The sequence below is a fragment of the Cherax quadricarinatus genome, chromosome 7 (genome assembly GCF_038502225.1).
Source record: "Cherax quadricarinatus isolate ZL_2023a chromosome 7, ASM3850222v1, whole genome shotgun sequence".
NCBI lineage: Eukaryota > Metazoa > Arthropoda > Malacostraca > Decapoda > Parastacidae > Cherax > Cherax quadricarinatus.
In genome coordinates, this window is record NC_091298.1 from 29,072,259 (window position 1) to 29,099,794 (window position 27,536).

General features: G+C 39.5%; 1 protein-coding gene across 2 annotated transcripts in view; it reads right to left on the reverse strand.

The window, feature by feature from the left end:
- Arp8 (Actin-related protein 8) overlaps positions 1-16,500 on the reverse strand; it is a 311,465-nt gene extending 294,965 nt beyond the window's left edge. The window contains exons 1-2 of one of the 2 annotated variants that reach the window (XM_070082386.1): positions 15,854-16,500; positions 11,061-11,228 (exon numbers count right to left, since the gene is read on the reverse strand). In XM_070082386.1, coding sequence (XP_069938487.1) covers positions 11,061-11,228; positions 15,854-15,874 — 189 coding nt within the window. In that variant the 5' untranslated portion in view covers positions 15,875-16,500. The remainder of the gene's footprint in view (positions 1-11,060; positions 11,229-15,853) is intronic. The other variant, XM_070082385.1, reaches the window with a different exon arrangement.
- Between the last annotated feature and the right edge of the window lie 11,036 nt (positions 16,501-27,536).

Here is a 27,536-nt window from a genome sequence, read left to right on the forward strand (position 1 = left end):
CAGCCAGCCACTGAATGGTGAAACGTCCACAACAAAGACAACCAGACACCGCACATGTGTCTTAATTTCATCAGTAGTTGTAGTAGTAGTAGTAGAAGAGGTAGTAGTAGTGGTGGTGGTAGAAGTGGGAAATAAGGAGGACGAGCCAGTCAAATACAAAGGAAGGGGAGCACTGCAAGAGAGCTAGGTGCCCACTGAGGGAGAGCAAGCGCACAGAGGTGCATGAAAGGGGAAGTGGTGAAATAAACGAAGAAGGAACAGAAACACGAGATAGAAGAGAGAAAGACAACCCAGAGGAGAAAAGGAAAGAGGAAAGGGGAAGAGGGAGAAGAAAAAAAAGAAAAAGAAAAAATGAGGAGTCAGGTTAAGTCACGGGTGTTCTGAAGTTTGGAGCATTTTACAATGTAGTGGGAGAGGAAGGCATCTACAGAGACGAAGCCAGGGCTAAGATTCATACAAGGAAAGTTGTGTATTAGAGAGGATTCAACTAGACGGCGACTGTTCGAGTTGGAAGTAGGGAACACAGTTTTAACAGAAGACCAGTCAATAGGAACATCTACGATAGGGATGCCCGGGTGTTGCGCATGTGTCTTAATTTCATCTTGCCGGTATTATATACCATTCTTGTACTACTACTACTACTACTACTACGACCACCTCTTCCTGCCTATATATAGCCGTCCTGCTCCACTTCTGGTTAGTGTGACTTTGTCAATGGTCCAAGTCGGACCGAAACGTCGTCATAAGCTTCTCTCTTTTATGTGCGGGTTATTTGTGTATTACCCCATTTTTGCCTCTCCTCCAAGTCATTTTATCATTCCACAGAGCTACTACTGTACAGTACTGTACAGTAGAGCCCCACTTATACGGCAAGTTAGGTTCCAAGCTACTGCCGGAAAGTGGACATCACCGGCAATCAGAATGCCATTTGTTTCCACTTATAAATGGCAGATGATAAGTTTACACTAACATATATTAAGTTAGCAATAGAACAAGGCATTAAAAAACAACATTAATATTAAAAGACAATAAAAAGTAAAATACACACATAGTACACTCATTACTTACCTTAAAATATTTGTAGTCTTAATGTAGGGTGAGAAGTGAGTAGTGTTTATTGTAAGAAGTTAGGTGTGGTAGGTACGGTAGCCAGCCAGGCCATCCCACCCCAACCTACCCACATGTAATATACTTCAATGCTTAACCCTTAAACGGTCCAAACGTATATATACGTTCACATGCGTAGCGCCCCAAACGTATATATACGTTTTCTTTGTCATTCATTCACATTGCCACAATAAGCCTGAGTCACCTAGACATGAGAGAATGGGTGTGTGCACTCACTGTGTTCCATATTAAAATAATTGGGGATGCCTGGGTACCATATGCTCTTTCTTCCTTTTAAAAGAAAAGATTTTTTTTTCCTCAAAAAATTTGGGGCGCTACGCGAGTGAACGTATATATACGTTTGGACCGTTTAAGGGTTAAAGAGCCCTAGAGAGATAAAATGCATATAGTGTACATTCATTACTTACCTTAAAATATTTGTAGTTTTAATGGTCTTAACCCTTTCAGGGTCCAGAGGCCAAATTTCAAAGGGTGCACCTGTGTCAAAGAATTTTCAAAAAATAATTTTATTTTTTCTTATGAAATGGTTGAGAATCTTTTTCTGGAGGTAATAAAACAAAAAGTACGAAATTTGATGGAAAATTGACGAAATTATGCTCTAGCGAATTTTCATGTGTCAGCGATATTTACACATCAGCGATTTTGCGGATTTTGACTCCCATTTTAGGCCAATTACATTATTCCAGTCGACCAAATTCTTAGCTATTTCACTAGTATTACTTCTATTCTATCGATTGAGCACAAGAATTCGCCAAGTCAACTGTTTCAACTACAAAATAAAGTGATGGGAAATTGGTAATTTGGCCAATTTAATGCAAGTTTCAAAATACTCCAATTTCAAAATAGGGTCCAGAATAAACAATGCTGGCATTCCTGGCACTAAACTAACATTTCCTCTGTTCATCATTATGTTTTCAGGCTTTACTAATGAATTCCATTTTGATTTTTTATTCACATAATGAATTTTTATTCAAACCAAAAAATAGAAGACTTACTGTTATGCAATATTGTAATAATTGTATAAATAACATTAGCACATTTGTGAACGTATATTAGACCCACCAGCGGGCATGTATTAGACGTGAGAGATCATTTGTTTACTCTTGAACATCGGCAAAAATTTAACATTTCTGCTATTTTGAGCTCAGTTTCAAGCCATTTCCAGTACTAAAACCAATCAAAATCATCTGTATTTCTGTAATATATCTTCCATTCTATCAAATGAGATCAAGAAATCACAAATACAACTATAAAAAACATACGAAAAAACACTGCAAAGTCGCTGTTTTAATCGAAAATTACGGTCTCAGTTTTTTTCCCTCTCATTATGCACTATGTGCTGCACGATTTGTTTTATGTGGTACACACATACCACATAGATGTATTTTCTCATATCAAGGCCAAAATTTACCGCTCACAGCTTATCAGAGTGAGCTGAGCTCATGACGTAGATCTACGGTTTGGACTCCCAATGTAAAGCCGTAGATCTACAGCACGGACCCTCAAGGGGTTAATATAGGGTGCAAGGTGAATAGTAGGGTAGGTAGGTATCGAATAGTGGTAGGTACTGTGTATTGTAACCCCATCTAGCCACCCAACCCACACATTATATACTAGGCATTTAACCCCTTGACTGTCGCAACCCCAAATCCTGAAGTCTCCTGGTGTTGCAAAATTTTCTATAAAAGAAAATTATTTTTTATGAAATGATAGAGAATCTTTTCCCGATTGTAATGACACCAAAAGAACGAAATTTGATGGAAAACTGACGGAATTACGTTCTCACAAAGTTAGCAACCTTGGTGATATGTACGAATCAGCGATTTCGCCCACTTTGAGCCCTATTTTCAGCTAATTTCATTGTTCCAGTTGACCGAACTCATAGCTATTTGTTTAGAACTCCATTTTTCTACCGATTGAGTACAAGAAACTGCCCATTTGCCGATTTCAAATACCCAATAACGTGGTCAGAAATTTGCAATTTGGCCAATTCCACAAAAATTTTAAAATATGACAATTTCAAAATAGGGTCCAGAATGAATAATGCAAACATTCCTGGCTCTAAAGTAACATTTTCTTTGTTATCAGTCACGTCTCCAGGCCCCTCTAATATTACTCTTGCTTTCTATTTTGAATTTTTATTCAAACAAAAAATAGAAGATTTACTGTTATGCAGACTACTGCAATATTGTAATAATTGTATAAATAATGTCAACCCATTCATGACTGCATATTAGAATGGCTACTTGGACATTTATTGGAAAATGACATCATTTGTTTACTTTTGAACATCAGCAAAAATCAAACATTTCCCCTACTTTGAACTCCTTTTCAAGGTTCTTTTCATAGTAAAACCAATCAAATCACCATTATTTCTATAATATATTTTCCACTCTATCAAAGGAGACCAAGAAAACAAGAATACAGCCACAAATACTATACGAAAATAGACCACAATTTCGGCATTTTGGTTAAAAAAAAAAAAGGTCAGTTTTTTTTCTCATTATGCACTGCATGCTACAGGATTTTTTTATATGGTGCACACTGACCACACAGACCCATTTTGTCACATGTGGGCCTACCAGCTTTCTCCTGCTTGATTTGAAGCCGCTAGAATTTATGAGTATATATATGTCAAACACGGTGGCTCGTAAGACGTATATATATGACCAAAACAGTCAAAGGGTTAAAGCACCCTAGAGCAATAAAATGCATATACAGTGCACTCATTACTTACCATAAAATATCTGTAGTTTTAATGTAGGGTGAGAGGTGAGTAAATGAGATTAAACAAATAAACAAGAGAGAGAATGAGTACATGAAAGAGGACAGGCACGACTTATGTAAACAAACCTGCCGAACACGTATCGTTTTAGTTCACTCTGGCAAGCCGACTAGAAAAACATCTCATATTTATGTTAGTTTATACTACAATGGGTGCATTTATTATGTTGATATGTAACATAGCATGTTTATTATATAATTTTGAAAAAAATATCACAGAAGGATTAAGCGAAATGTCTATATTAACATTTTATATGACATTTAATGCACCTTAGAGCGATAATTATTGTGTGTTGTTATTATCATCATTATTAATATGGCATCTTCAAGACTATTAAGACACTCTTAGTGATTTTAACCCTTTGACTGTTTCGGTCGTATATATATATACGTCTTACGTGGTACCATGTTTGACGTATATATACTCATAAATTCTAACGGCTTCAAATCAAGCAGGAGAAAGCTGGTAGGCCCACATGTGAGAGAATGGGTCTGTGTGGTCAGTGTGAACCATATAAAAAAATCCTGGAGCAAGCAGTGCACAACGAGAAAAAAAACTCCGACCGCTTTAATTAAAATGCCGACTTTGTGGTCTATTTTGGTATAGTATTTATGGTTGTATTCTCGTTTTCTTGGTCTCATTTAATAGAATGGAAAACATATTATAGAAATAGCGATGATTTTGATTGGTTTTACTATGAAAAGAACCTGGAAATGGGGCTCAAAGTAGGGGAAATGTTTGATTTTTGCTGATGTTCAAAAGTAAACAAATGATGTCATTGTCCAATAAATGTCCAACTAGCCATTCTAATATGCAGTCATGAATGGGTTGACATTATCTGTACAATTATTACAGTATTGCAGTAGTCTGCATAACAGTAAATCTTCTATATTTTGTTTGAATAAAAATTCAAAATAGAAAGCAAGAGCAATATCAGAGGGGCCTGGAGATGTGACTGATGAACAAAGAAAATGCTATTTTAGAGCCAGGAATGTCTGCATTGTTCATTCTGGACCTTATTTTGAAATTGTCATATTTTTTAATTTTCGTGAAATTGGCCAAAGTGCAAATTTCTGACCACGTTATTGGGTAGTTGAAATCGGTAAATGGGCAGTTTCTTGTACTCAATCGATAGAAAAAATGGAGTTCTAAAGAAATAGCTATGAGTTTGGTCGATTGGAACAATGGAATTAGCTGAAAATAGGGCTTAAAGTGGGAGAAATCGCCGATTTGTAAATATCACTGAGACCGCTAACTTCGCGAGAGCATAATTCCATCAGTTTTCCATCAAATTTCGTTTTTTTTGGTGTCATTACAATCGGAAAAAGTTTCTCTATCATTTCATAAGAAAAAATAATTTTTTTTTTAAATTTTGCAACACCAGGAGACACCTCAGGATTTGGGGTTGTGACAGTCAAGGGGATAATCTGTACCTGCACACTAGCACAGTGTGTAAGTTCACTTAGGTATAGGTACACATAAGTGCAGTGGAACCTCTATTTTCGTGATTACAGTGGACCCTCGGGTAACGGCATTAATCCGTTCCAGAGAGCTTGCCTTTAGCTGATTTTGGCATTAGCTGAATTAATTTTCCCCGTAAGAAATAATGGAAATCTAATTAATCTGTTTCAGACACCCAAAAGTATTAACAAAAAATGTTTGTTTTAAAGATTAAATATCTATATATATACATACAGAAAACAATGACAAATAAATATAAAGCACTAATAAAATGGATAAATAAAAATTTAACATCACCTTTACCTTTATAGACTCTTGTTGGTGTATGGAAGACAGGTAGAAAGCAAGAGAGGCAAGAGGGACGCCAGTTATTATGCTTCAATATGATGCTATTATCACCTCTACGGCTTATTTATCTATCACAATTCATCTAATATGACAAACAATATTAACAACATAGAAACATGATATATACTCTAGAATGAATAAAATATGTCATAATGTATGTGAGGAGTAAGTGTTGGTGGTGGTGGTGTTGGGTTTATAAGGGCCACTGAGAGAAGTCGTACATAGTGGTGGTGGAGGCAGAACCCACCGCCACTATACCACCACTATTCATACTTAATATATGTAGTAATTTATAAGAAATATTTACATTTTAATTTATAAATAAGTAAGTTTATTCAGGTATGCACAAATACAGTTACGTACATAGATTATCATACATAGCAGCATGTGTAAAGTACCTAGGATAACCCAAAAAAGTCAGAGTGACTTACCTATTTCCACTGGAGTTCTTTTATATTTACACTTACATTTACTTTTATATTTACACTTACATTTACTTTTATACTTACCCTTTTATATTTAAACTTACCTTGGAGATGTTAGTTTAAATAGTTTGATGGAGGAGATGCTGGCAGAGGTTTAGGGTGGTGGAAGATGCGTAGCAGGCCGGCGTATGTTCATTGGCCCAATACACATCCAACAACATTGGAGAGTTACTTTCATGTCGTTTTTCTATCGCTTACTCGCTTAACTTACTTGCTACACTGTTAATTTTACACTTCATCGCTGGCTGGCACTATAGCCTTTATCGATACCTGCTGCTTTAGTATTGTACATATGGTAGAATCACTGAATCACTGCAAAAGGCACATTCTCTCCTCTCTCTTCCTCCTCCTCTTTGGTACTTTGCTTTCTTTGGACCCAGGGTGGCTTATTTAGCAGTTACAAGCACTAAAAACAATGGAATAATACAAAATATATCACATGTACGCATGGAATCATCCTCCCTGGCTTGTAAACAATGGCACACTGGCTTTACATGGGCTCAGGCTGCGCGAACACGCTCGGGATGAATGTCCTTAACCGAGTTCTTGGGCGTTAACCGAGCCAACATTTTGACACAAAAACGTGCCACTATCCAATTTTGGTGTCAGCCGATGACACTGTTACCTGATGGTCCACTGTACATGTATGTGTAAAGTACCTAGGATAACCCCAAAAAAGTAAGAGTGACTTATTTCCATTGGGGTCCTTTTATATTTACACTTACATTTACATTTATACTTATACTTTTATATTTACACTTACTTTGGAGGAAATGTTAGTTTAATTAGTTATTTTGATGGAGGAGATGCTGACAGAGGTTTAGGGTGGTGGAAGATAGCAGGGCGCATATGTTCATTGGCCCTATACACATCCAACAACATTGGAGAGTTACTTTTGTGTCGTTTTTCTATCCCTTACTTGCTTAACTTACTTGCTACACTTTATCGCTGGCTAGCTCTATAGCCTTTATCGATACCTGCTGCTTCAGTATCATATATATCGTAGAATCACTGAATCACTGCAGAGGGCACATTCTCCCCTCTACTCCTTTGCCCTCTGCTACGAGTTTTTTGTTGACTTCTATTGTGTTTCTTTCCTTCTTTAACACAGGGTTGGCACTAGAAGCTTTCTTTGGGCCCATGGTGGCTTATTCAGCAGTTACAAGCACTAAAAACAGTGGAATAATACAAAACATATCGCATGCACACGTGGAATCGTCCTCACTGGTTTGTAAATAATGGCACACTGGCTGTACATGGGCTCAGGCCGCACAGACACGTTCAGGATGAATGTCCTTAACCGAGTTCTTGGGTGTTAGCCAAGCCAATATTCTGACACAAAAATGTGGCACTATCCAATTTTGGCGTTAGCCGATGATACCATTACCCAAGGGTCCACTGTAATTCGTTCCAGAAAGTCTGATGAAAACCAAATTGTACGAAAAGTGAAGCAATAGTTCCCACAAGAAATAATGTAAATCCAATTAATCCTTTCCAAACACCCAAAAATATTAACAAAAAATACATTTTATAAAGAATAACTATACAGTGGACCCCCGGTTTACGATCAGCTCCCAATGCGACCAATTATGTAAGTGTATTTATGTAAGTGCATTTGTATGTGTATGTTTGGGGGTCTGAAATGGACTAATCTAATTCACAATATTCCTTATGGGAACAAATTTGGTCAGTACTGGCACCTGAACATACTTCTGGAATGAAATAATATCGTAAACCAGGGGTCCACTGTAGTTTAACATATGGAAAACAATGAAAAATAAATATAAAGGACTAATGAAATGGATAAATAAACATTTAACATCATTTTTACCTTTACTGAAGACTCTTGTTGGCGTATGGAAGATGGAGAGGAGGGGAGAGGGAGGAGGAGAGGTTATTGTTTGGAAGGGGAATCCCCCTCCATGAGGACTTCAGGTAACAAGGTCCTATCCAGGGTTACTTCCCTTCTTTGTCTTTTACTGGCACAAGGACCAGCTTGAGGGTCACTGGACCCCTGTCAAAAAAAAAAAAACTGTTCAGAGAGGTCTGTTGCTGGCATCTCTTTAAGATTTGCCTAAAATGGGACAAGGCATTGTCATTGAACAGGTTGCAGACACGGCTTGCAACAGCTTTGTTAGGGTGATATTTCTCCACAAAACTTTGCAACTCATTCCACTTTGCACACATGTCCTTCATCACTGAAGAAGACACATTCTCCCCTCTCTCTTCCTCCTCCTCTGAAGCAATTTCCTCAGCTGTGGTCTGTTGCTGTTCCAATTGAAGGTCTTGCAGCTCTTCAGTGGTTAGCTCTTCCCTGTGGTTATCCACCAACTCTTCTACATCCTGGCCACTCACATCCAACCCCATGGATTTCCCCAAAGACACAAAGGATTCCACAATAGGCGTAGGGTCATCAGGGTCGGCCTCAAACCCTTCAAAATCCTTCTCGAGGACACATTCTGGCCACAATTTTCTCCAAGCAGAGTTCATCATCCTGGAAGTCACTCCCTGCCAAGCCTTTTCTATAAGGCTAATCCAACTGAGTATGATATTGAAGTGATTCCTCAAGAACTCTCTTAGGCAGACGCGTTTGGTATGGCAGACCATTGTCAACTCTATGAAAACCGAGTGGATGTACGAAAACTGGGACAAAATTTCGACAAATAAAAGTCGTCGAAAACCGAATCCTACGAAAACCAGGGCATACAAAAACCTAGGTTCCACTGTACAATCATCAGAGTACATATAAAATATGAATAACTTAAAAACACTTGAAATTTTGGAAAGTTTCCAAACATAATGGAAAGACGCAGTGTTCATGGAGAATGCAAACAAACCAGGTAGCACACACCGTATTAGAAAGACAGGGAGCCGTATAGAGTTTTGGTCATAATCTGAATCGCTATATTAACAGAACGCCGTAAAGTGGGGCCCTACTGTATATTCATGAAGTATGTTTTGTCTATGTTGAGAGTGAGTTTGTTGGTAATCATCCAAAAATATATTTTTAGCAGCTCATTGTTTACAGTACCTCTAAGTATAGCTGGGTTTGAGTGGGAATAGATGTAAGTAGTGTCTTCTGGGAATAGAACTGGTTTAAGGAGTTGAGATGAATTGGGGAGATCATTGATGTAGATGAGAAAGAGGAATGGGCCTAAGATGCTACCCTGGGGCACTCCAACAGCTACAGGCTTGATAGTGGAGTTGACCCCATTTGTGTATACGTACTGGTGTCTACTGTTAACCCTTTCAAGGTCAGTCCCGTATATGTACGGCTTGACAGCCAGTGTCGGTCCCATATTTATACGCCAAAATTCTAGCGCCTTCAAATCAGGTGGAAGAAAGCTGATAGGCCTACATATGAAAGAATACGTCTGCGTGGTCAGTGTGCACAGTATAAAAAAATCCTGCAGCACACAGTGCATGAGAAAAAAAAACTCCAGCCATGTTTTTGGTTTAAAACAGCAACTTTGCAGTGTGTTTTCATGTGGTATTTATGGTTGTATTCTCATTTTCATGGTCTCATTTTAATAGAATGGAAGATATATTACAGAAATAGAGATGATTTTGATTGGTTTAACGATGAAAAGTACCTTGAAATTGAGCTCAAATTAACGGAAATGTTTGATTTTTGCCGTACTGGTGTCTATCATTAACCCTTTCGGGGTCAGTCCCACATATGTACGATTTGATAGCCAGTGTTGGTCCCATATTTATACGCCAAAATTCTAGCCCCTTCAAATCTGGTAGGCCTACATATGAAAGAATACGTCTGCGTGGGCAGTGCGTGCAGTATAAAAAAAATCCTGCAGCATGCAGTGCATGAGAAAAAAAACTCCAACTATGTTTTTGGTTTAAAATAGCGACTTTGCAGTGCATTTTCATGTGGTATTTATGGTTGTACTCTCGTTTTCATGGTCTCATTTGATAGAATGGAAGAGATATTACAGAAATAGAGATGATTTTGATTGGTTTCATGATGAAAAGCACCTTGAAATTGAGCTCAAAGTAGTGGAAATGTTTGATTTTTGCTGATGTTCAAGAGTAAACAAATCACTCCATGCATCCAATACACGTCAACTGGCGAGTCTAATATTCTTTCACAAGTGCGCTGATATTATTTATACCATTTTGACAATAAAGCAGGAGTCTGCCTAACAGTAAATCTTATTTTTTTTTTTGTGTGTGTGTTAATAAAAATTCAAAATGGAAAGCAAGAGTAATATAAGAATGGCCTGGACACGTGACTAATGAACAGAGAAAATGCTATTTTAGTGCCAGGAATGTCTGTCTTGTTTATTCTGAACACTATTTTGAAATTGGCATCTTTCAAAATTTGGTTGAAATTGGCCAAATTGCCAATTTCTGATCCGTTTACTGGGTAGTTGAAATTGGTAAATAGGCAGTTTCTCATACTCAATCGATAGAACAAACGGAGTTCTAGCAAAATAGCTATGATTTTAGTAGACTGGTACAATGAAATTGGCCGAAAATAGGGCTCAAAGTGGGCAAAATCACCGATGCGTAAATATCGCCGATATCGTTAACTTTGTGAGAGCATAATTTCATGAGTTTTCCATCAAATTTTATACTTTTGGTGTTATTACCATTGGGAAAAAGATTCCCTCAAAGGGTTAAAATAAGATTTTAGGTAATCAAGGGAATGTCCTCTGATGCCGTAATGAATTAGTTAGGTCATAATGATCAGTAGTGCAGAATGATCAGTAATTTGAACATTCCTTAGCCATAATTATTCTGGAATACTTTTGCTTTGCTATACAGTGATTAGAAAGAAATTTAGGTTTAAGTAAACAAATGCTATACACATACACAGTATATTATGTATTACTTACCAATTTAGCCTGAGGAACCAAAAATGGGTCATTGTAAGCAGGAATGCCACTACGTCTCTTGCGAGCAATAGCATGGAGAATGGTGTGAGGAACAGAATCTGAAGGACGGCCTATACGCAGATATCGTGATCCAGGGTGTAGTATAATGCTTGCTTGAGCTTCTAAGTGCTGAAAGAGAGACATCAAAACAAAGGTAGAGCAATATTTGGCAATTTTCTAAATACACTTTTCAATACATATACAGTAGTGGTAGCAGAAGTAAGGAAACTTGCCCACATGTTCTGCCTTGCCTGGGGATCAAAGTCAGGTCCTTTCATTTACAAGCAAAAAGCTGTACACCTGAGCAACGAGTCACCTATTAACTACAACAAACACGAGACAAGATTTAAACTAGACATATTTAGTGCATGATTATTTTTTGGAATGTGTAAAAAAAAAAGGACCAATGTGACACGTGAAGCTTTTCTTAGCAGCAGCAGTAGTAAATAGTAGTATTGATAGGCAACTAATAATGGCAGTTACAATAGTAACAATGGTACTTGAGGTCTTACAAGGACCCGGGTCCTCTCTCTGATGCTTCCTCTGACACTGCCCCTCTGCAATAAGATCTGCCACAAGGGGACCTTCTATTAATGAATTATCACCTCAACTGATGTTATTAGAGAAGTTTTTCAACACATCAGTCATCTCCCACTGAGGCAGGGTGACTCGAAAAAGAAAAACACACTTTATAAAGTTTTTCTTCTTTTTATCTTTAGTAATTTATACAAGTGTGGTTACTAGCCCCTTAAGGGAATACAGTACCATACAATTTTCCTTTAGGGGGTAATGTACTATATAGCAAGGGTCTGGGTTCGATTCCCAGCCAGAGTAGAAACATTGGGGGTGTTTCTTTACACCTGTTGTCTATGCTCCCCATCAGTAAAATGGGTACCTGGGTGTTAGTCGACTGGTGTGGGTCGTATCCTGGGACACTGACCTAAATTGCCCGAAATGCTGAGCATAACAAGGGGCTTCCTATATAGTAGTATGTCACTGATGTCAACTAGGCCTGTATACCATGTACATGTACTTGTAGTAAATAAAGATATTATTATTATACAGCCTTTGCTTCTGGGTGTACTGTACCACACAAATTGACTTAAGGAGCACTATACCATAAAACCTTGCTTCAAGAAGTTCCATAATGTACCATATATCCTTGCTTCAAGGAGTACAATACCACACAAACTTGCTGCAGGGAATACTGTACCACACAACATTGACTACTATGGGATTTCAGAAGTAATTCTTCTCTACCAAACTTATTAAAGCAATATAGCATGAACTATTACAATATTTAATTCTCTTGTATTCATTGTAACTCACCTAACAACCATATGTACAAAAATACTGCAATGTTATTGCCTTATTAATCTTAAGTTAGTCTTTAGTTTGCCTGAAACACTCTGCATATAAAGAGGCTTTTGGCATGTACACCCAATTGTTATACTCCTTTGTACAAACATGTGTCAAGCTGAAATAAAACTATTATTAATATTATCATTATTATTATTATTATTATTATTATTATTATTATTATTACAACCTGCTTCATGGAGTACAGTACCACCACTGCATGGCCAATAAAAAAAGGTCAACTTAACCAGATGGCCAACAAATGTACCAGAATAACAATAACAAAAGAAAAGCACAATACCGTGACTGGAACAATACACAAATAACCTGCACAGAGAAGAGAGGAGCTTACGACAGCGTTTCGATCCAACTTTGACCATTTACAAAGTCACACTAACAAAAAGGAGAGGAGGAGGGAGTACATATAGGCTAACAGACATTGATAGGAGCAAGAGAGATAGTGGTGGAGGTAGTGGTTGTGGAGTCAGTTAAATACTAAGAAAGGGGAGCACTGCAAAGGAGCTAGGGGACCACAGAGGGTAGGAGCAAGAACACAGAGAGGGGGAAAATATAATAATAAAGGACAAATACCCAAGGCAGAAGAAAGAAAACCCAAAGGGGAAAGAGAAAAGGGGAAGAGGGAGAAAGAGAAAAAAGAATCAGGTTAAGTCATGGGTGTTCTGAAGTTTGGAGCATTTTACAATGTACGTAATGGGAAAGGAAGGCATCTACAGAGACAAAGCCAGGACTAAGATTCATACAAGGAAAGTTGTGTATAAGGGAGGATTCAACCAAACAGTGACTGTGAAAGTTAGAAGTCGGGTAGACAGTTTTAGCAGAGGACCAGTCAACAGGATGACTGTGATCTCTGACATGACAGAAAAGAGCATTGTTGGTGTCGGCAAGCCTAACCCTACTTTTGTGCTCCTTAAGTCTGTCAGAAAGAGATTGGCCAGTTTCTCCAAAGTAGTGAAGAGGATAGGAGGAACAAGAAATAGAGTAGACACCAGGAGCATCTATAGAGGGAGGAGTGGTATGAAAAAGATTAGTGCAAAGAGTGTTAGGCTGGCAAAAAGTAAGTTTGATGTCTAAGGAATGGAGAGAGTTGTTGAGATTAGAAAGACCGGAAATGTAGGGAAGGCAGAGGACAGGAGAGTTCCCAGGAGTAGAGAGTTTGGGAGAGAAGAAAGTCTGTTCAGCACATGAGAAGGCAGAGTCTATGAAATGGGAAGGGTAGCCAAGATGGGAAAATGAATTATAAAGAGTGGAAATTTCTGATTCAAGGAACTGAAGATCACAAATGCAGAGAGCACGGAGAAAGAGGGAGATAAGAACACTTTTCTTGACAGAGGAAGCATGATAAGAAAAGTAGTGAATGTACATGCATGCACTACATGATACACGGAAAAGGCAAAACCTTTATCTGAGTGGTGGACATGAACATCAAGGAAAGGAAGCAAGGAATTAGATTCCCATTCAGCTTTAAACTTAATAGAAGAGGCAAGATTATTAAGAGCATCAAGAAATGGTTGGAAGAGACTAGAGTCATGAGGCCAAAGAGCAAAGATGTCATCTACATAGAGGACCCAAAGTGAAGGGCACACATCAAGACTTAACATATTCGAGGTCAGTGCCACAGTACTAAGGATTTGAGCTCTGGGTCAGTGCCGTAAATCTACGTGATGAGCTCAGCTCACTCAGATAAGCTGTGAGCAGTAAATTTTGGCCTAGATATGAGAGAATGGGTCTATGTGGTGAGTGTGCACCATATAATAAAAATCCTGCCCCATGCAGTGCGTGATGGGAAAAAACTGACCACATTTTTGGTTCAAAATAGTGACTTTGCAACGTATTTTTGGATGTTTTTTTTTATGGTTTCCTTCTCAGTTTCTTGGTATCATGTGATAAATGGTAGATATATTAAAGAAACAGAGATGATTTTGATTTTTCGATATTCAATTTGTTTGCGAGTCACCTAAATAAATCAATGGTCAATATGTACTTTACTTCCAGCTGTGCTTTGTTATATATATAAAACCTCAGGTATTAAGTGCTCTGTGCAATGGATATATGTATTTAGTGACTAAAAGAAGACTTTTTTTTAATATAACCTAACCTAATATTACCCAACCCAACCAATAATTTTACAACTAGTCTAGGTTAGATTCAGCTTGATTGGGTTGGGTTGAAGTGTTTTATTAAACATGCCTGTATACTGTATTAATCAAAATAAAGCTTCTTTCCTGTGTTTAAAATACAACTGTCTCCATTGCATAACCCCTTCTAAATAATTTCCACAAAAAAAAGTCCCATGAAACAAATCACATACCGTTTATAATATAAAATATTAACAGATTTTTGCCCTGAAAAAAAAAAAAATGACAATGACCAAACAAACCAGTGAAGAAGCAGGGCCAGGAGCTATGACTCGACCCCTGCAATCACAATCAGGTGAATTAGTTGAGTATGTAAATATGTGCACACACGCACACGCATGCATGCACACACGCACGCACGCACGCACACACACACACACACACACACACACACACACACACACACACACACACACACACACACACACACACATAAAATGACTTTACTTAATGGTTTTCTAAAACACTGCTGCTGACAAAACTATTTTTAATGAGCAAAATTATAGTTCAATAAAAGTTTCACTGAACATTTAACATAAGTTTTTATTTAGGTTATGCATCAGATAAGGGAAAATTTTAAATAAGATTTTGTTTGAATTTTTAACCTGGAAGGTTAGCCATGAAAGATAACCCAATAATGTATGCATCCTCAGGGACTGTTTGTTGTATTTCCACTGCGGTCCGTCAATCTTCTTTCCCAGGATGCAACTCACAGCAGTCAACTAACATCCAGATACCTCCTTACTTCTAGGTGAACAGACAGCAGGTGTGAGGAAACGTGCCCAATGTTTCCACCCAGCCGGGGATTGAGCCTTGTGTGTGAGGCGAGAGCCTTGACTACCAGGCCACTAGCACCACATACAGAACTTGTATAGTGTTCTTGAAAGCACATATGTTACTGAGCAAGTAATTGTTATGTACTTAGATTAGAATTATCACTTATATAGAGAAGCAGTAAACCAGAATGGGTTACCTTGTGCCTGAGGAATGGGAGGTAATCAGGTCCAATATAAGGGAAGGATAGCTCCAGCTCCTTAGATCAAGACCCCCTTCACCGTCACACCTATCTCATTATTATTATAATCATGGGGAGCGCTAAACCCGTAGGGTTATACAGCGCATGTGTGGGGGGGAATGGAAGGTATTCAGGCTCAATTCAGGGAACCGGAGCACAGATCCAATTCCTTAGAACAAGAGCCCCTCACCAGCGTCAAGGAACCTCCCTTGAGGGGCACCTACCTCAGAAAATGGCTCTGGCATCTCCTCGCATAAAATTTTGCCTCAGTGGTTGTTAACTGAACTTGCAGGAGCTTGCTACCACTCAGCTCTCACTCTGTCTTGTACGTCTTTTTGATCTTCTTCAGGATACAGGTTATGTGTGGTTTACTTGATGGTTTGTTCTCCTCCAGACGACTGTCTTATTATAAGTTAACACTAACAACACTACCACTGTTCTTGCTATCTTTGTTGGGTTTATATGGGCTACTGACAGCAGCAGCTGTGTCCAGCCACACTTGGTGCTGCTACCACGAACATTTGATGCCCAAGGCTGGGCGATGAAAGAAAAGAAACAAAAGTTCCTCTGTAAACAGAGATAGGTCCGGTGGACGCCCTTGCCAAGCCCCAGCAGAGAGGGACGCCCACACTCCCACCTGAGAACAGTAACCGGTTTCCAACCAAAGACCGTTAAAGAATTATTCGCAGAGCGGAAAAATCGGAGCTGGCTAAAGTAAGCCGATGAATAACTACCCCTCCTGTAGAGTGCCCGGCGGGCAAAATAGATGAGGACAAGCGTCCCAGAGAGAACGGGGAAAATTTATCACTGATAATCAAGTGATAGAGACGTCCACTTCCAACGAAAGCTGGCGCAGTAGTCTTCTTCTGTTGGGTTTATCAGGGTCACTGACAGCATAAGCCGTATCGAGCCCGGTTTCTCGATGGTACGAGGAAAATTTGTTGTCCAAGGCTGGGCGATGAAAGAAAAGGAACAAAAGTTCCTTCGAGATATAAACTTGAAGTTTCCAATTAGATCCGGCGGACCTCCTTGCCAAGCCCCAGCAGAGAGGGACGCCTACACTTCCACCTGACTTCAGTAACCGGCTTCCCACCAAAGACCGTTAAAGAATTTTCCCCAGAGCGGAAAAAATGGAGCTGGCTACAGTAAGCCGATGTACAGGTGCCCCTCCTGTAGAGTGCCCGGCGGGCAAAATAGACGAGGACAAGCGTCCCAGAGAGAACGGTGGAAATTTGTCACCGATGAGGATGAGGATGACAACTTGTCTTTTTTCACCCAAACCCAACCATAACAGACAATAAATGCTGAATTTTTATTATTATCATCACACTGGCCGATTCCCACCAAGGCAGGGTGGCCCGAAAAAGAAAAATTTTCACCATCATTCACTCCATCACTGTCTTGCCAGAAGGGTGCTTTACACTACAGTTTTTAAACTGCAACATTAACACCCCTCCTTCAGAGTGCAGACACTGTACTTCCCATCTCCAGGACTCAAGTCCGGCCTGCTGGTCTCCCTGAACCCCTTCATAAATGTTACTTTGCTCACACTCCAACAGCACGTCAAGTATTAAAAACCATTTGTCTCCATTCACTCCTATCAAACACGCTCACGCATGCCTGCTGGAAGTCCAAGCCCCTCGCACACAAAACCTCCTTTACCCCCTCCCTCCAACCTTTCCTAGGCCGACCCCTACCCCGCCTTCCTTCCACTACAGACTGATACACTCTTGAAGTCACTCTGTTTCGCTCCATTCTCTCTACATGTCCGAACCACCTCAACAACCCTTCCTCAGCCCTCTGGACAACAGTTTTGGTAATCCCGCACCTCCTCCTAACTTCCAAACTACGAATTCTCTGCATTATATTCACACCACACATTGCCCTCAGACATGACATCTCCACTGCCTCCAGCCTTCTCCTCGCTGCAACATTCATCACCCATGCTTCACACCCATATAAGAGCGTTGGTAAAACTATACTCTCATACATTCCCCTCTTTGCCTCCAAGGACAAAGTTCTTTGTCTCCACAGACTCCTAAGTGCACCGCTCACCCTTTTCCCCTCATCAATTGTACGATTCACCTCATCTTTCATAGACCCATCTGCTGACACGTCCACTCCCAAATACCATGTAGCATTACATAGTAGAATATACAATTCTACTGTACTAACAACTCATTTAATGACCATATGAACTATGTATTATTGCCTTACTAATCTTAAGTTAATCTTTAAATTTGCCTGAAATGCTCTGCATACAAAGGGGCATTTTGCATGTACACCCTACTATTATATTCCTCTGTACAACCATGTAATCTGTCAAAAATAAACATCTCTGTCAAAATACACAGACGAGAGAGAGACCTCCAACCCGACGCAGGCTGGCACAGTAGTCTACCACCACTGTTATGTTCTTGTTGTTGTTGTTGTTGGGGTTTATAGGGCCACAACAGTATGCGCCATATCGAGCCCTGCTTTCCAGCACTCGGAAAAGGAACCTTGACCAAAGTGGAAGGAAGTTGACTAATAACTGCGTATTATATGTCCTTAATGCGCCCTAAAGCCAGCAAGAATGTGCAGGTACAGGCCCAATTGAGGAGAGGTAGGGTTAAAGACCGCACCCCGAATGTGCGCAAGGCAGCACGGAGGAGTCCGTGCAGTGGTAACGGTGGCACCATAGTAGGACGTGCTCCACCCTCTCAGGCTGTGAAGGACATCACGGGCAGTACGGGAAGTCCGTCATCCGAAGGAGGTGCAGATGAGCTGCCAGTAGTGACTGCCCAATCCGGAGGCGAGTCAGTGCAACATCCACCGAGCGATTGGGATGGTGAGCCTCAGGGCGGGGACATTGAAAGAGCGGACAGAGCTCAATGCCGCAGAAGAGAGGGAGCGTGCCATATCTTCCTGCCTTAAACGGCGGATTTCCTTCCAAACAGTCCTTGTGAAGCACTATTATGATACCTGGATATTACAACCCAGGAATCCAAATGGCCTGTTATCCTGGGTGTAAAGGGAGCAAAATAAACACTGCAGAAAAGTTTTGAATTATATTATCCTTCACCAATTTAGAACAGCAATGTGTACACTATATACAGTGATAGCTATTAGTGCACTCCACGGTAAGCAAGGCAGAAATAGAAGCCACAAGATAGCAGACCGTGCTTCAACCAGCTCTAGAATGGGAATGACAAAGGCAGACAGGAGAGTGGTACCCACATTATGTGGGTACCACTCTCAGAGGTTATGTGGGCCACATAACCTCTGCGATCGCCAAAACCATCTTCTTATTGGCTGGAACCTGGTCACTAGTTGAACGACGGGGACCCATCATCAACTCTCAGTAACCTGGTTCGCTGGTTGGGGGAGATAGCATGTAAATGAGGGTGTGTACATGCGCCGAATAAAGGTTACGTACTCTTTGCATGCCACAGTGGACATTACTTGTTGTTGTTGTTGTTGCTACATAGATCATGTATCTGGTTTATGTGGAAGTCAATTTCAGTTTTTATGATCCATCTGGAGGGGTTTTCACCAACGCTGAGGAAAGTTTGGAGGGCTTCTGTGCTAGTGTTTGAATGTGCTTGCATGAGCATATTGACCCAAATGAGGACATTTCTTTCAGTGACACGATGCCTTGGATATCAAGTTCTTTCCGCATATTTAGAATTTAGCTAGTACGAGGACATCCTAGGATGATCCTCATTGCTTCGTTCTGCAGTTTTTCCAGCCTTCCAAGCTTCCAGTCTGACACAAGAGCAGTTAGTAGCGCGGCATAATCAACCAATGATCTAATATAAGCAAAATACATAATTTTTACAGGAGGCCTGGTCACAGACCGGGCCGCGGGGGCGTTGACCCCCGGAACTCTCTCCAGGTAAACTCCAGGTAAACCATACCTGGGATGAAAACCTGCCACAACTCTAAGTGTTTTCAGCTTTTCTTTGTATTGGCGACAAAGTCTTGTTGCTATAAGTCCAGGTAATGAGAACTCAAAGCCTGGATACCTGTATCTAGCTACATATTCCAGTCGAGACCCATCATGAAATTGGATCCTGCGGACTGTGCCTCTTTGGCGAGGAGGACGCCTGTTATGTACCTTTGTTTTCTCAGCAAATATAATAAGACAAATAGTCCTAGATGATGCACTGACTTTCTTGGGGTATCCTGGGTGGTTAACCTTCCAGGGTTAAAAGTCCGAACAAAACTTATTTTGTCTTATCTTAAGTTCTTAATTAGACCAAGTGGACACCCCTTCGTCAAGCCCCAACAGAGCTGGACGCCCACACTCTCACCTGAGTACAGCAACTGGGTCCCTGAATATAGCAACCGGCTTCCCCTTGAAACCGTTAGAGAAATATCCCCAGAGCAGAAAAAAAATGAAGCTGGCTAAAATTATTCCGATGATAGTTGCCCCTCCTGTCATGTGCCCGGCGGGAAAGTAGGATAAGTGTCCCAGGGTACAGGGGGGGGGGGGAACTGTCACTACTTGAGGAGGTCAATGTTGTTTTTTTATAACAACATAAGTATATATTACCTAGACTAGCCCAAAACCGTCAAACAAAAAGACATTTCCGCTGGGGTCTTTGTAACATCTATTTACTAAACAACTGTTAGAGTAAGATACTGTAGGTAATTTAAAACAAGATTCCAGATTCGATACACAGGTATAAATTGTTACATAGTTCCATTTCTTAATTAACCTAGGATAATCCAGTAAAGGAAACCACTGATTTATTTCCTTAAGGTCCTTGTACTTCCGCTGTTCGAGGTAGAACTAGTGTTTAAATATGTTAAATAGTGAAAAAAGTTCTTTCAAACAGTTGTTGATCTTCCTGTGGCTGCGTGACCCGAGGAAGGTATCCCTGTATTACCTCAGTCTCCTGTACCTTGATGCTCACTGCTGAAATAATACAATGTAACATAAGTTTGTAATGCAGTCTGATATTAACACTGAAGATCTGAAGCGAATCAGAATAGACATTCACAAGTTATCATTCAAAACTAATATTAAAATTTCTTCAATAATATTGAAAAAGTAGGATAAATACAACTTAAATATAATTCAAACCTACTCCTAAAAAACTCCAGCTATGAAGCCAAACTGAAGAAATATTTTCCTGTTATCTGAGAGACTATTATTCTAAAATATCTAAAATTCACCAGCACATTAAACACGAAGCAACTCACAAGTTGAATTATCAAGTTATTAGCGTTGAAGAGTTGAAGTTCGTTAGATGTCACCAAAATTACCGTATAATAAGTAGTGTTTCAAATATCCCAATTTCTTCCACAAGAAGAGCAAATTATGACCTACACTGCCAGCAGAATCAATTTAATGTTTTCTCTAAGTAAGACTGACAAGCACTGAAGTAAGTTTATCAAAACTTTGAGTATATAACATAAGCTTTTTGCAATGGTCTTGAGGGCATACAGACGTTAAAGGTACATAAAAGTACATTAAGTATATTTAACCTGGGATAACCCAGTATTTATCCTGGGATAACCCAGTAAATCAACCTCTGTGGCTTACGTCTAATCATAAGAGACATTTTCCAGTTATTTCACAGAAGTCAGTATAACTAACACAACCAAGCTTAGAGGAAAACACTTTAAAACAATATGAAGTTCAATGAAGAGGAATTTCAACTACTCAGATACGGAAAACTTGAGGAAATTAAAACTGTATCAGGGTATACAACAAATTCTAACCATACAATAGAGTGGAAAGAAATGTGAAGGACCTGGGAGTTATAATGTCAGAGGATCTCGCCTTCAACGAATACAACAATGCAACTACCGTATCTTCTAGGAAAATGATAGGATGGATAATGAATACCTTCAAAACTAGGGACGCCAATCCCATCCCATGATGATTCTCTTCAAATCGCTTGTTCTCTCTAGGCTGGAATACTGCTGTACGCTAACTGCCCCCTTCAAGGCAGGGCAAACTGCTGACCTGGAGAGAGTACAAAGAACTTTCACGGCACACATAAGTACAATAAGGCACCTAAATTACTGGGAATGGTTGAAGTCCCTTGATTTGTATTCCCTGGAATGCAGGGGAGAGAGATACATAATATACACTTGGAAAATCCTAGAGGGATTAGTACCAAACTTCCACATAAAAATCAGTCCCTATGAAAGCAAAAGACTGGGCAGGAGATGCAACATCCCCCCAATGAAAAGCAGGGGCGCCACGAGTACACTGAGAGACAACACAGTAAGTGTCAGGGGCCCAAGACTGTTCAACTGCCTCCCAGCATACATAAGGGGGATTACCAATAGACCCCTGGCTGTCTTCAAGAAGGCACTGGATAGGCACCTAAAGTCAGTACTTGGCCAGTCGGGCTGTGATTCGTATGTCAGTTTGCGTGCGGCCAGCAGTAACAGCCTGGTTGATCAGACCCTGATCCACCACGAGGCCTGGTCTCAGACCGGGCCGCGGGGCGTTGACCCCAGAAACCCTCTCCAGGTATGCTCCAGGTGTGACTATATTTCACGGACACACAGTACACTGTGCATGTATCCATGTCTCACGGACACACAGTACACTGTGCATGTATCCATGTTTCACGGACACACAGTACACTGTGCATGTATCCATGTCTCACGGACACACAGTACACTGTACATGTATCCATGTTTCACGGACACAGTACACTGTGCATGTATCCATGTCTCACGGACACACAGTACACTGTGCATGTATCCATGTTTCACGGACACACAGTACACTGTGCATGTATCCATGTCTCACGGACACACAGTACACTGTGCATGTATCCATGTCTCACGGACACACAGTACACTGTGCATGTATCCATGTCTCACGGACACACAGTACACTGTGCATGTATCCATGTTTCACGGACACACAGTACACTGTGCATGTATCCATGTCTCACGGACACACAGTACACTGTGCATGTATCCATGTTTCACGGACACACAGTACACTGTGCATGTATCCATGTCTCACTGACTAACACTCTGGAACACACCAAATATTATACAAACTCTTTTAAATAGCTAAAATATATAAATACAATGACAAAACAGACACGGAAACATTTATTAGAAATATAGCGTATATATTTATTATTATTTTTTGATAGAAGACATTTATAAATTCATCAAACATCAAAATGCCATTAAAAGGTAAGTTTTCCATTATTTTAGTTTTCTTTCATATTTATGTTATGTTAAATTCTTTATTATCCTATAAAATACTTTTCATGTTCGTTTTAAAGACACTGGCAAGAGTTTACCTTCCATATCAGCTTCTGATGGTAAGTATACGATCAGAACTTTACTGCGTAAGATTCGTCATTACTGAAGCTGATCAAAAAAGGCATTCACAAGTTTTTGCGTGACAGTCAATAAACCATTATCAATAATACTGGGAAATTAGCACCTACACAGGCTGATACTAAACCTTTATTAACTAAAATTCACCAACGCTGACGATCTGAAGCTTATTAAAGAGGCCTCATCATTGCATGGGAGCCAATATCTGAAAAAAAAAATCAATCGGAATTGGAAATTTAGACCCACACAGGCCGATAATCTGGCAAATTTACACATTCATAGCTTAAAACTCTAATGACTCATTAAATCAGATGCTTCTTCGTATAGAATTTGAAGCCAGATTGACCTCTAATCGCTCTAATAACAATCCAAACCTTCTTCTAAATAGGATGCACAAGCGTTGAAAGTTTGAAGTCGATCAGTTAGTTTAATATATTTATTATGCACCCCATACCCATTCTGTGGGCGGTAGTCAAAAGATTACAGAGGTACATAATGGGTCCAGGGACTGGACCCCAAAGTTATGATAGCTGAACTAGTTACAAAGGTAATGAACTCCAGGTAGATCTGGTCACAATCATGGCAAGTTACAAAGGTAATGAATCAGCCTCTCTCCTATACATGGTTACAGTCATGAACAAATTACAAAGTAATGAGCCACTGATACGTCGATCAGAAGAGGCATTCTCAAGTCATCACAGAAGCCAGAGAAGAAGACAACTACAAACTATCTTCAATAATACTTATTCTCTCTCGAGGGATACTTAATAAAGCAATTGTTGGTATAACCTTGTCAAGTGCATATATTATGGTAACTGTATAGTGTATACATCATGGTAACTGTATAGTGTATAGTATATCATGGTAACTGTACTGTGTATACATCATGGAAACTCTTGGAATTTAAACTCTCTTTTTTCACTATATTTCAGTGCACTTAAGTATAATCACTCTAATTAATATGTATTAATTATATTCTGTCCTAAATGTACCTTAATGGATCCGGTCTGACCTCGACTATATCCTACAACAGCTCTGGACTCAACATATCCCCCATATCGCTCTTGGATTTGTAATTAATTGATACGAGAAGTGTAGCAGCTATTCTGATGTATTAATAACATCAAGGTTGCTCAAGAGAGCTTGAACTATAATTGAAGGATCTATTAATTCAATTTCACTGGAATTTCCTGGTGCTCAGTAGATCTTGGGTCATCTGATGTCCCATAACATAATATACAACATATGCACTAATACTATAATTATTACAAATTATATATTCATAGGTTAAAATAGAACAGAGATGTTGTTTGTCAATAAACTCACATCTTCATGGGCGACGTTCTGCCTAGAAGGTTAATATAGAGGAGTACTGTCCTGGGAGAAGGAGGAAATTGAAGTCACTGTAGAGTCTCCAATATGGAGTCTTAAGCCCATATGATGGTTGATCTGCATGGATATGCATGTATTCTGGCATCGATTCAATTACAGATAACACAAAATCGAATACATTTCTTTACACATTGTCGACCTTGCGATATCCAAAATGTTTGTCCGATACGACACAAAGTGACTTGAACATCCATGTAATACAGCTTTATGGGATGAAAACTGGGTGATTGGTAGTAATTAAGAGAAATATTTTGTAATCTATCTCTGCTTCTTATAACACCATTATCAAAATATGATCCAAGCTTTGTAATTAAAAGTGGCTCTTTGACTCGGAGTTTATCCCCTGTTAAGTCTTCCATTCTTCTTCATATACGTCTTCCTTGACTCTTGAAACAAAGTATTTCAGTAGATGAAGGAAAACATTAGGTACATCTCATTTAGAATCTTAAGCACCAATACTGTCCCAGCCATAAGCTTTTGTAAGTTGGAAAACTTGTTTGTCAGCAGCTAATTTGTGCATTATGTTACACGAGGTCACAACTGCCGGTTCAAGGTCAATATTTACTTTCTGCTCTGGCCGATCATTCTCTTGAATTAATTAACTTAGTCCCTCAAACAATAATTTTTTGTTTATAAACTTATTTAAAGTATGTGACAACAACCAATAGTATGCAAACTGTTAGTTAAGAAGTTGTCTTGGATCTGGTCATTCTCGGCTACTCTGTTTTTGACTCACGAAATTGTAATAACACGATTGCAAATTGACCACTGGCCTGGAGCTGTAGGACTCACTCACCATGTGTTCAAACCCCACCCGTTCCACGGGTTGTTTCTATTTTTGACATAGACGATCTTACTGTTTTTTTTTTTTATTTCTGATCCGCTAGAGTGCAGCTTCATTATCAGGCCATATTACAGTAGTATATCTGGAGAGGGTTTCGGGGGTCAACGCCCCCGCGGCCCGGTCTGAGGCCAGGCCTCGTGGTGGATCAGGGTCTGATCAACCAGGCTGTTACTGCTGGCCCCACGCAAGGCACAGGTTAGAGTGCGTAGGAGAGAGAGAGAGACTATTTCCCAGTAAAAGTAAGCCTTAGACAAGAAAGCATGCGTGATGTCACTGTGGTTGTTCAATATATTTATAGGTGGAGTTGTAAGAGAAGTGAATGCTCGGGTGTTGGCAAGAGGTGTGTTTTTTTTTTTTTTTTTTTTTTTTTTACACAGGGTTTGACAAGGTTAAGGATCCCTAGCTTTATTGACAGCTATTTACAGGTTAAGGATTCCTAACTTTATTGGCAAGCTAAGAGCTGTTACCTACATCAGCTCATTTGAAAGCATTTTTATTGTTATGAGACATACAAGTAGGAAACAGGATGAAGTTGGAGTCATCTGTGGGCCAGCATTTTCATTTGATCAACTGACTTTATCTCGTTGACATCATTATCCTGTACGAATGTGTTCCATACTCGAGTCATCCTGGGTATGTATGATCTCAGATGGAGTGATGTTCTGGAGAAGGGTACAGCCAGAGTGAAGTTGCTGCTTTCTGCCCGTCTTGTGGCATAAAAGCTTGTTTCACGCTGTCCTCGAAGTGGATCCAAGTGTGGTATTTTGACAATATTGGCCTTGTACATAACAGTAAGGCCACCCACATCCCTCCTATGTTGAAGGCTCTGCTGAAATGACAGATCTATCCAGGATGGGTCCAGGCGAGAGATGAGACGTCTTGCTCTGTTCTCTACTCTGTCAAGCAGTCGCGTTAAAAGATAAAGAATCTAACACAAAGCGGGAGTTGTCACAGTTGCTTTTTGCTGATGGGAGATACTGAAGAGAAGTTGTTAAGGTTGGTGGACGAGTTTGGAAGGGTACGTATAAAAAGGAAAATAAAAGTGAACACAGGAAAGAGCAAGGTGATGAGGATAACAAAAAATCTAGGTAATGAAAGATTGGATATCAGATTGGAGGGAATATGGAGGAGGTGAATGTATTCAGATATTTGGAAGTGGACTTGTCAGCAGATGGATCTATGAAAGACGAGGCGAGTCATAGAATTGATGAAAGGGAGGAAAGTGAGTGGTGCACTGAGGAGTCTGTGGAGATGAAGAACATTATCCATGGAAGCAAAGAAGGTAATATAAGAGAATATAGTGGTACCAACACTCTTATATGGGTGTGAAGCATGGGTGGTGAATATTGCAACAAGGAGAAGGCTAGAAGCAATGGAGATGTCGTTTCTGAGGGCAGTGTGCGGTAAGAATATTACGCAGAAAATCTGGAGATTACAAGGAGGTGTGGGGTCACTAAAAATATTATCCAGAGGGCTGAGAAGGGTTACTGAAGTGATTAGGACATTTAGAAAGGATGGAAAGAAATTGAATGACTTGGAGAGCGTGTACATCTGTATTGGAAGGACGGCGGGGTAGGGGTCTACCTAGGAAAGGTTGGAGGGAGAGGGTAAAGGAGGTTTTGTGTGCGAGGGGCTTAGACTTCCAGCAAGCGTGCATGAACGTGTTAGACAGGAGCGATGCCAAATGGTTTTAATGACTTAATATGCTGTTAGAGTGTGAGCAAGGTAACAATTATGAAGGGATTCGGGGAAACCGGTTAGCCGGACTTGAGTTCTGGCTAGAAATACAATGCCTGCGTTCTGAAGGTGTGGAGTCGTGTTGCAGTTTTTTAACTGTAGAGTTGGCACGAGACAGGCCTGCTTTCTCTCTCTCTCTCTCAATCTCTCATATTATATATATATATATATATATATATATATATATATATATATATATATATATATATATATATATATATATATAAATATATATATATATATATATATATATATATATATATATATTATATATAATATATACATATATATATACTTATATATTATATATATAATATATATGCAAAACAACCACTGTGAGTAGTCACGAAAGCGCTTGGAACTTCTCTATTCTTTCACAGTGGTTGTTTTGCATATTCTGAAATCACCTGTTTACTGTGATCTTATTGCATATAATATATATATTTATATATATAATATATATATATATATACTATATATGTAATATATATATATATACATATATATTATATGTCGTGCCGAATAGGCAGAACTTGCGATCTTGGCTTAAATAGCAACGCTCAACTTGCCATATATGACAAGCGAAAATTTGTGTATGCAATAATTTCGCCAAAATCATTCTG